Source organism: Sorex fumeus, unplaced genomic scaffold, assembly GCF_029834395.1.
Source record: "Sorex fumeus unplaced genomic scaffold, SorFum_2.1 ptg000072l, whole genome shotgun sequence".
In the NCBI taxonomy this organism is placed as follows: Eukaryota; Metazoa; Chordata; class Mammalia; order Eulipotyphla; family Soricidae; genus Sorex; species Sorex fumeus.
Window position 1 is genome coordinate 33,812,106 of NW_026606129.1, and position 10,785 is coordinate 33,822,890.

General features: G+C 42.5%; 1 protein-coding gene across 1 annotated transcript in view; it reads left to right on the forward strand.

Annotated features, from left to right (window-relative positions):
• The window catches only part of TGFBR2 (transforming growth factor beta receptor 2), a 104,602-nt gene extending 94,232 nt beyond the window's left edge, over positions 1-10,370 (forward strand). Inside the window, exons 6-7 of the mRNA XM_056129537.1 lie at positions 4,770-4,897; positions 7,637-10,370. Of these exons, the coding sequence (XP_055985512.1) occupies positions 4,770-4,897; positions 7,637-7,816 (308 nt within the window). The 3' untranslated portion in view covers positions 7,817-10,370. The remainder of the gene's footprint in view (positions 1-4,769; positions 4,898-7,636) is intronic.
• The last annotated feature ends 415 nt before the right edge of the window (positions 10,371-10,785 follow it).

The following is a 10,785-nucleotide window of genomic DNA, read 5'->3' on the forward strand; positions in this document are numbered from 1 at the left end:
AAAAAAAAGTATGTGCTCTAATCCATTATACTAGGTCTCTGGCCTCTGAAAAATGACTTGAGTGTTAAAGAATTAGAAAATGTCTGGGATCAAATAATGCTCTGCCAGACTTGGCTGTTGAGCTTGTTATTGTCATTGCATTGTCTGTTCAACTTGAAAGAAGATCCAGAAAGATAGCTCAGTAGGTGTCTTGCATGTAGGATGCCCAAGTTCCAAATCCAGCACTGCATGGCCCCTAAGGAATGAGAGGGATTGGCCCTAGAACACAGAACCAGAAGGAGCCCCAAGCACTGCTCAGTATGGCCCCAAAACAGAATGTTACAGAAACTAAACTTGGAAGGAGGTAGGAGAGTGATGCTTCTATTCGCGCAGTGTGACTCAGAACATCTTTTCCTTTGCTAGCTCCTTTCAGACACCCCCAAAATTTCCTTCCTCTGCAGCCCTCTGTGGTCTTTGAAAAGGTCAAGATGTGAAGTGAGGGACTGGAGCAATAGCACAGTGGGTAGGGCATTTGCCTTGCACATGGCCGAGCCGGGTTCGATTCCCAGTATTCCATATGGTCCCCTGAGCACTTCCAGGGGTAATTCCTGAGTGAAGAGCCAGGAGTAATCCATGTTCATCGCCAGGTGTAACCCAAAAAGAAAAAAAAAAGATGTGAAGTAAGCTTTGTATCTCTGGGGAATTAATTGTGAGGGATGTCACAACTTACCCAACTAACCAAGGTTTTAGGAAAAATAGAAAGTGATCCCGTTAAGATTATCTTAGTACTGGCAAAGGAATTTTTTCCTCTCTTTTGCTATAGAGCCATGTATTACATTTTATTAAGACATAAAATTGTCCCAAACCCTATGCACAGTGATATAGACCCTCCCCCCCACACACACTTCTACCTCATTCCCTATTGAATCTGCTTTGGTCCACTCAGCACTTAAAAATGACAAATTTAAAATATCTGCTGTGGTTTGTAGCGCTTTGAAGCTTAGGATTTGAAGTAAATTGACCTTGGGTTATGATCCCAATGCCAGACACTTTTTCTGAGTTCTGGAGAGCTGTCGGCCATGATACAGACATCTGGGAGAATTTTGATACTGACATTTCTTCTCCCAATGCTCCCCCTGTCAGCTCTCGCCTAGTCCTGAATATTCTATTAGGTATTGGTAATTTCATTTCATGATTTCAAAAAAGGCAACATCAGTGCTTCCCCTCTGTGTAGTTAGGCCACTACTGTCAGATGCTGCAGTGTAACTGAGAGAGACATAGGGAGGGAGAAAGGAGAAAACGCTTTTTGGGCAACTGTTTCCAGCTTTCTTTCCCGGAAGTTGTGTTTGACACAAAGATCTTTGTGTGATAGCTCATTGAGAATAAGGCATCAGAAGAGGCGTGTAAGAGAAACAAGAGGCAGAAGATCATAAAATCTCTCATTTTAGGAGAGGTCTAGCTAGACCCTGAACTCCAGGGGAGCTCTGGAAATTGAATTTCACCACAGCTATCTCCTGCAGAGGCTCAAGAGGGTTAGACTATTTAAACTCTCACAATAATTTGTGATTGGCCACATACTGCCCCTAAGGGTGAAGCTGTCATGTTCCAGAAATTTCCAGCCAGACATCTCTCATCAGCAAGGGCAGTGTTCCAGAGAAGGGTCTAGGTGTGAGCCCTTAAGACCAGCTGGGGTCTGGTGCTCTTGGTTTGATAAAGAGGTCTAGGCAGGAAGCCAAGCACCTGCTATCAGAGCCAAAATAGTTTGAAATGGAGAATCAGTGAACTGATACTTTATTTGAGGATTAATTTATGCCATATACAATCCTATCCTATGAGATGGTTAGCATATGCACATCTTAAAGCACAACACTTAAAGGGAATCATGTTACTTGCTTTGATTGATAGAAAATAGCTCAGGCGAACTTCCAAGTTCAGCCTCATCATTTTGTAGAGGAGACAGGTTATGTCAGATTAGATTCTTACCAAGAACAAAATGCTGAGTCTCAGTTCTCTGATTTTGCTTGAGTTCGTCCCGCCTCATTCATTTCATTTCATTTCATCATCCTGTTATTTGTCGATTGCCTCGAGCAGGCCCCAGTAACGTCTCTTTCATCCTAGCCCTGAGATTATATTCAAGGCTATTTAGGAGAATGAGACCCATCATTGTTACTGGTATCTGGCATATTTGGTACGCCATGGGGAGTTTGCCAGACTCTGCCCTGTGGGCAGGCTACATTCGATAGCCTGCAAGTTTGTCCAAAGTAATGAGACAATAAGATGTCAAAAAAAAAAAAAGTTCTGATAAGATGTCGCGCGGCCGCAAATGCGGCCGCGCGGTTCCGGGATCTGGATTTTATAGTCTCTGAGTCTTGGCCGCTGATGGGATTACACGGCGCCAGGGGGCCAGGTGGTGGGTGTGACCCTCACCTACTGGAATTTGGAGGATCTGGGTGGAAGATGCTCGACTCCAATTCGAGTAGGCTTGGAGGTCTCGGCCCCGGAACCCGCGTGGCTTTGTCCCTCTGCCAGTACCTTCATGTGTGCGGAGAGTGGTCTCAGCATGGTGGTGGCTCATATTGGTCCCGCCTCATATTGGTAAAATGTATATGTACAAGACAAGTTTTAAACCCTAAGCAGAGAATTGCCAAACACAATCTTAAACTTCAGCCTTGAACATACAGCTTGATAGGGGATAAGAGAGTGGGGAGTGGGGTTGGGGAGGGAAATACCATTATGCAAATCAAAGCCCAGATTTAGCCCAAGAACAATATGAATTGCGTGTTTGGGGCATGTGAATACGAGATCAGACACACACAGAAGGTTTGTCTTGTCTTCATGTAGTTGGAGGTCTTTACACAAAATAACCTTATATTTCAAACTATGATAAAAGGAAATATCCTGACAGCTTTTCTACTTGGGTGAGGCTGAAGAAGATAAATAGTCAAGTAGGGTTCTGGGAAGTAGGGAAAACTAATGAAACTAAAGAAACCATCCTTCTTAGAGTGTCATTTTGCCATTGAAAATTTAGTTTTGGAAGACTAATTCTTAGTCTTTGAGGGAGTTACTGGAAGGTTTGCTAATTAGATATGATTACTTTGAAGCTAAATGTTACAGGTCCTACATGCTTTGGAAAAAAAGTGTTGACTGCATCCCACTCTCTCCCTTTTAGCTTATGCTGAATTGTTTTCTTTTTTTAATTGCCCATTGCAGCACTGATCCACTCACTTAAATTAGTGTACTGTTTTTATATTCATCTAGAGTGCATGCACTTCGCTTTGGCCTGAATGTGAGATCTATCCACTCATTTATAATTTTATTCCTCCCCAAAGCATTTATGGGGATTTTATTGCAATGTGAGGGTCCATGTTGTGAATGCGTTGCGTACTTCAAAAGAAAAGGGCATTAGTCTTCCTCAAATGCATGAACCTTGTTAGGTGAGACAAATAGCTCATTGTAAAATATGATACCTAAAAAAGCAGCATTGCCCAGGACATCCAAAATGACTGGGCCGCAGGGGTGAGAAGGTGGAAACTTGCTGTCTTAGAAAATGTGGAAGGAAGTTTCTAAAAAGAAATCAACCTTTGTTGAAATCTGATCCCTAGTGAAAGGTTTATGCTATCCTCTATTTTTTTTTATAGCATGGGTTCTTGAAGGAAAAGTGACTTTTTAGAATTCTATTTGATGTTCATGTTAAACCATGTCCTGTATAATCCCCTTTAATGTTTTGTAACTTTTTTTTCTTTATTGCAATAATAAGGAGTTGTTTTGACCTTTTTTTTCTACTTCATCATCTCTCCCCATAAATTTTTATCCTCATGGTAAGATACCTATAACATAAAATTGACCAATTTATTAACAATTATAAATTAACCATCTTAAGTGAAGAGTTCACTAACATTAATTACATTCACAATGCTGTTCAAGCTTCACCATTATCTCTTTCCAGAAGTTTCATCTCCCTCAGCTGAAACTCATATGAATAAAATAGAAACCATCCATTTCTTCCACCAGACCTCCTCTACCCCTCGAAACCACTCAATTGCTATAAATTTTCCTACACTAGATACGTTGTGTATGTAGAATCATATAGGATTTTTCCTATTATGTCTTACTTGCTTTATATAACATAACGCTTGTAAAGAACACTACATTTGATCTTAGCCAAAAGGCTGAGAAGCAGTATGCCAAAAATAGTAAAAACAAGTCTCACAATGCAGACTTTACTGGAGCCCGCTCAAGCAAATCGATGAACAACGGGAGGACAGTGCTACAGTACTACAATGCTTTTAAAGATTCATTTATGCTATAACATGGGTCAGAATTTCACTCCTTTTTATGACTGAATATTCCTGTGGAACTTAACATCACACATTAAATCTGTGTAAGTTCTGGGTCCACAACCATGGTCATACACAAGATTTTTCTCCCACCAAAGAATCACTTTACCCCTTAAAAGGAACCATGTCTCCCTTTAATATTTGCTGTGTTTAGATGTAGGCTTGTTGATCATGTTGATACAGCTGAGTTTGCCTCCAGTTGTAGAATAGTCTAGTATACAGCAGACATCAATAATCCCATGACAATTGCTTCTAAAGCTTCTTCCACTACTATTTCTTCCTTTTGTGTTTAACCCACTGTTGTTAAACATTGAGGTTAAAATGAACATAAATATGTTTTAACACTCCTTTCCTCAAGCCCTGCCAGTTTATACAATGGGTGCATCCCCCTTCACCCCAATCCTCTCACTGACTTCCTTCTCAAGGACCCTGTGTTTGCTGTTTTCTTAACAGAAGTGAAAGATTATGAGCCACCATTTGGTTCCAAGGTACGGGAGCATCCCTGTGTAGAAAGCATGAAGGACAATGTGCTGAGAGATCGAGGACGACCAGAAATCCCGAGCTCCTGGCTCAATCACCAGGTAAGAGCCGAATCAGATGGATTTCCAAAGAGTTATGAAAATGAAAGGTCTGGAAGGTTGGGCTTCCATGTGAAGGCTGGTCCCCTTGTGTTCTATAATCCTTTGTTTACAAGACAATTTCAATAAAAGAGAATTGAAACCCTATCATGAGCTCCAGCCAAGCGGGGAGATGCATTTCCCAAAGGGGAATTTCAAGTAATCTTTTGAGGAGCATGCATTGCCAGATCCAATTCCCTGGGTTCTGGATTACAATACTTTGTGTGCAACCTTTTCTACTCACTCCCCTGCTTTTACGTGGGGAGTTTATGTTTTGTTCCAAGTGTTTTCCAATGAGTTCCAAATGTCTTCTGCGATTCTTCTACTTGGGGATGAACTATGTCACAAACTGAGAGAGAAGCAAGAAGATGCGAGAATGAGAAAGAAACAGCCTTTGCTGACTGCCGGGTCGGGTCAGGACGCGAGCACAGCATTCATGGCTATGAATAGACAGGAAAGGCTTCTTCAGGAGTAGATGAAGACCAGGAAAGAGAAGAATGTGAGCAAAGCAATCAAGACTTGGTGGAAGGCAATGCCATCCACGGGCGAGTACAGATTCTGCACCTTGGGAGGCCTGTCCCAATTCTTTGGGAGTATTCTGAGAAGAAAATAGCAGGTCAGCAGCTCATAAGCAGTGAGAGAACACCTGACATTGCAGGAAAGAGCTGAGAGCGAAGAAGGAACAGGGACAGTCTGGCCTATGGGCTGGAATCCTTTGCTAGCTCCTGTGGGTAATTTCCTTATTCTGTAAAGGCTACGGCTACGTCTGAGACATTTTCAAGAGCAAAGCAAATTCAGAAAGGCTGGAGCTCCCAGCCAGCCACAGTTAGGAGGACAAATGGGGCTGGGTCCCACCCATGCTAGACTAGGACCATGAAATTGGGGCAGCCTAACTTGATCCAGCCTGTGCCAGCTGAGGCTTCTGCAGGTCTTTCAGGCAAAACCCCTGCATACTCTGTGAATGTGAGTCTCTGCCCTCATCTCAGAAATCAGAAGGCAGACACTGATGTGGTTTCCTTCAAACAGTTGCCGCCTCTGCTGTGTTGGTTCTCGTAATGAAGCCATTATTCATGATGATAAAATTCTGGAAAGAATTAGCATAATACATTTTTTTTTCTTAATGAGATTTGTTGCCCTATTGATTTCAAGTTAATGCTTAATATTTAATTTAATTTACTGCCTGTAATTACAGTGCCAAAATAAAATAAATGTTCCTTGTGTACCAACAATAACACTCTACTCTTAACAGGGACATCAATCAATTCCGTCAATTAGGTGAATTATACAATTAATTCAACATCATGAACTCACTTGCAGGGCATGGAGAGAGGGTATCTGGGGAGAGTGGATGGTGTCAGAGGGCAAATGGAGACGTGTTTGTCCCCAACAGGACAGTGTGGGGCTTTGTCTCTCTCATCTGGGACCCTTAAGCTTCTCTTACTGGCTAAAGCACATTAAATTACCACCTGTTGGACTATCTACTTAGCCCCTCTGTTTTACTTCCAGAAAAAACTTGAAATAGTAATAAATGTATTTGCACAGTAAAATGAAATAAATGCTCTGAAGAAGAAGACTTCTGACACCCTGCTGGACAGTGTAATCTAGAGAAGTCTTTTGTTTTACGGCTTTCACCTGACTGTGCTCAGGTGCTTTTCTTAGCTCAGAAGTGACCCCCAGGTCGTGCTTGGACCATAGGCAGTGCCAGGGATTGAACCAGGATGTAAATTGAATGCAAGGCAGAGGTCTTAGATCCTGTAGAACCACTCTGGCTCCTGTATGAGTCTTTTGAATGGGACCTTTATGGAGTGAAGTTGAATTTTTTAAAACAGACTGGAGTCAAGCTCATCTGAATTTCAAAGACATTGTTCTCCCTGGGTGCAGCCTTCTGTTGGAGAGGAGGGTGCTATGGCAATAGGCATCCTTGTTGGCTACCAAAGGCTACTATTGAATCACTCCATAGGTCAAACTGATGAAATGAAGCTAGACTATTGTTCGGATTCCACTCTGATTGGTGTTTAGTACTAGGAAAATAGAAATGTTTAAATGAATCCAACTGTGAGATAATTCTGGAAAAGACAGAACTGTAGGAAGAGTAAAAATGTTAATGACTACCTGAGACTTGGGGATGGAAACCAGGCAGGGTAACTAGATGCAGAGGACTTTTAGGGAAGTGAAATTATTGCATGCAAATGACAATGGTGGATCCAGGTCAGTCTACCAATATATTATAGCACCAATGTCAGACAGCATAGCACAGACTCTCGTGTTAACCATGGGCTTTGTGAGAGATGAACCCATTGATACATATAGAGAACCTATTATTTGGGGCTGGGATCTTGTGTGTGGAGACCCTCTGTCCACCCAATTTTGCTGTGAACTTAAAACTGCTCTTCACTGACATTTTTTAAAAACAATAAAGTCTCTTGTAAAACATGGGAGGGTGTAGAATGGTTTTAGGTATCATTTTATGGGAGTTTTCAGATATTGAAGATGCTGCTCTGTACTTCCTAAAGCCTACTAGAGACTTCTTGTGTGCTTTTTCTATTTCCTGGCCTGAGTTGAGCAAATAAGCCCCTAAGTAGTAGAAACTATAGGTTTCCCAGGCAGTAATGGCCACCAAAGGGCCCTTCCCTTCATGGGCCCCCGCACCCTCCGTGGAGCCCAGTGACTCAGGGCACCTGTGGACTTTCTCTCCCTCTGCAGGGCATCCAGATGGTGTGTGAGACGCTGACTGAGTGCTGGGACCACGACCCAGAGGCCCGGCTCACGGCCCAGTGTGTGGCAGAACGCTTCAGCGAGCTGGAGCACCTGGACCGACTCTCAGGACGGAGCTGCTCTGAGGAGAAGATTCCCGAAGATGGCTCTCTGAACACTACCAAATAGCTCTTCCAGGGCAGGCCTGGCCTAAGCCAAGGAGGCCACCCCATCACCAAAGAACAGAGGCAGCAAGAAGCTGCCCCGGAACCGGAGCTTCCTGGAAACCTGTTTTTTCTTCTTCCTGTCAGCTGTGGGGGAGAGAGAGCAGCCACCATGGCAGAGGGGAGTGGGTGACAGGAAGCATTCTGTGCCTTTGACATTGTCATAGGATAAGCTCTTAGCACTTCCTCAGGAAATGAGTTGATTTTTGACAATAGCCAATAACATTTGCACTTTATTAATGCCTGTATATAAATATGGAATAGCTATGTTTTATATACATTTCTATATATGTCATATCTATATCTATATATATATATATATACAGCCATACTCTGGAAAGAGACAAGGAAAAAAAAGAAAAGATTCCTAGGAAATGGGTTGGATGAGAGAGCTCTGGAACAGCACCCTGCAGGAAGGGGCCCATGGCAGCATTAGCATGCAATCATCGTTCAAAGCCTGGTCCTCTGACTACGCAGGGGCACACTTGGTTTTAGAGGAGTGGCGCTTGTTTCAGACAGAGTTCAGGACAGTTGCACTGCACTAGCCTTTGCAAAACCAGGCCCTGCCCATGGGTTCTCTTCTGGCTGTGGAGTGAATGAGAGTCTGCTGTTCAGAGGGTCCTATTGGGCCACACTGTTTGTGGTTAGATACTGAGGATCAGAAACAATACGGCCGTTGTGTCAGCCCTGGACTTTTCACCTGAGCTTCAGGCTCTTACCTATGACTCATGAACTACCTTCCTCAACTAGCTCGAAACTCTAAGAGCATAGACATTTGCAATCTCATTTCTTGACCTCAGACTTCAGGAAAAAAAGCAGGACAGTTTTCTTTAATCGGTTAATCATCCACTGGCCACCTTTCATCCTGAGGAAAGATTCTTCTTTTGAAGCACCGCCCCATCATCCCCAGCTCACCCCAACCCCCTCCTGTTTCTAGTCCAAATCTCAGACCTTCTCCCACTCATTCCTACAAGGGAACAAATTTCCCCTTTTGGGTTCATCCTCTAAAATTTTTCATCACATTTGACTTAGGACTCTAGCTGTCTGTGCAAGCAGCAGTAGGTTCTCTTTTTTTTTTTTTCTGGGTTCCTGAAGTGTGAGTACATTTGGCACAGGTGGGAAGTATTTGAGCTGCTACAGTCAGGACTGCTGCCTCGGGCACTTTGAACCTACATTTTGCTTGGCCAGCACAGCGCTGAACAAAAGTAAGTCACTTTTTCAATATTTGGAGACTGCAAAAAATATCTGGGTCCCCCAGTGAGGATAGAGAGCAGATGATTTCCTGTTTTCTCCAGGCTCTATCATTCACTAAACAAAAAGGCCGGCAATTAGAGAAAGCTGCTTCACTTCTTGCCAACAATGATGGTTCCCATTGCCCACTCCCACCCCAGTCTGCAAGTTGAGCTTACCCTTAACCAAGCTCCCTTATAAGAAATGTGCATTTAAACAGCCATTCTTTGGCTCTATAGTATGGTTTTTATCACATCCTTTACTCTGTCTGGGGTTAAGATAGGATGTTGATTTTTTTTTAAAGACTAAAGAAGACCTTCTCTACAGGGTCCCTGTAAACAAATCTTCTGTGCTTATATGTTAAGAGTTTTCTCCCCTGCATCTGGGAGGGGAGCTCTTTTTCTCCAAGAAGCTTTTGGCCATGTTAATGGCTTGTCATTTCAGCCTTACCAACCTCTGCAGAATTTACAAGTGAGGACTTGAATGAGAGACACAAGAGTCCCATTTGCAGTTAGGCAATTTGTGTCCACATGGACAAGAACAAAGACTGAGCTTTAATACTCTATAGGAAGCATGTTAATCCATAAACATGTATTCATGCTGCAAATAACAATCTCTCTTTTTTTTTTAAGAAATGTGTTTGAAGCTACTTATTTTCAGCCAAATAGGAATTTTACAAGGGACCGGCTATGAGCAGATCAGCTCGATTTTAGATTTGAAAAGGTCTCCATCTCATTGGGTTTTCACAGGATATGTTGGCATTTGAGATTAGGTGGAACTTTCTAGAACCCTACTCAGTGTGGGTAGACTGAGAGAGTTCAAGATAGACTGGCTGTAGTGTGAAATGCCTAGGAATTTTGTACTCCTTAGGGCTCTTTGATACCATCTCAACAGCTGTTGCTCATTGACCTCTAGTGGCGAATTTCTAGAATACCGGTCGATCAGTAGGATCTCCAAAATTCAAGAGTTTTTATCATTTCTTGGTCATCATCAGCCTAAACTGGAATGTAGTGTCAGGTGATACTGTGGCTCTTTTTGTTTATTTTTTGTGCTCAAGAAAAAGACCAAGACTACATTCTATAGTTCCTAAAAATGCTACTATGCATAAAAAAGAAAGTTTTATTCTTTTATGGAACATTTCAACAGTAATCATGTATTAAAATAGGAATGTGAAATGCTATATACTCTTTTTATATCAAATGTCTCAAGCACTTATTTCCATTTTATGCCTTGTCTTTTATATAAATAAAATGTTTATTAGATTGAATAAAGTAAAAATACTCAGGTCAGCTTCCTGCCTCCTGTTTCTATTTATTGTAGCTATGCTTACTTGCCATTTATGCAGAAGTGGTCATAAAATTTTTTTCACATTTCAGATCATGTCCAACTGACAGTTTGGATTTTCCTTTCTTAAAAAGCAGTGGCCAAAGTTCAGTAATCTGAAATGCAGCAGATGCTGTTGGTTCCTGGCCCCCGTCTCCCAGGGCCCTGACATGATACCTCTGCCTCCCTCAGTCCAGAGCTGCCTCCGTCTGCACAAATGACTCTTGCGGAATAAGCAGAGCCAAGGTTGGGGTTAGAAGTGTGCACACCTGCTTCTTACAGTCTATCTTTTGCACATGCGAGCGGGCAGATGACTATCCTCTGATTCCTGCCAGTTGTCAGGCTACTTTCCTCTCCTTAGACTCAATCACAACCTCCCGC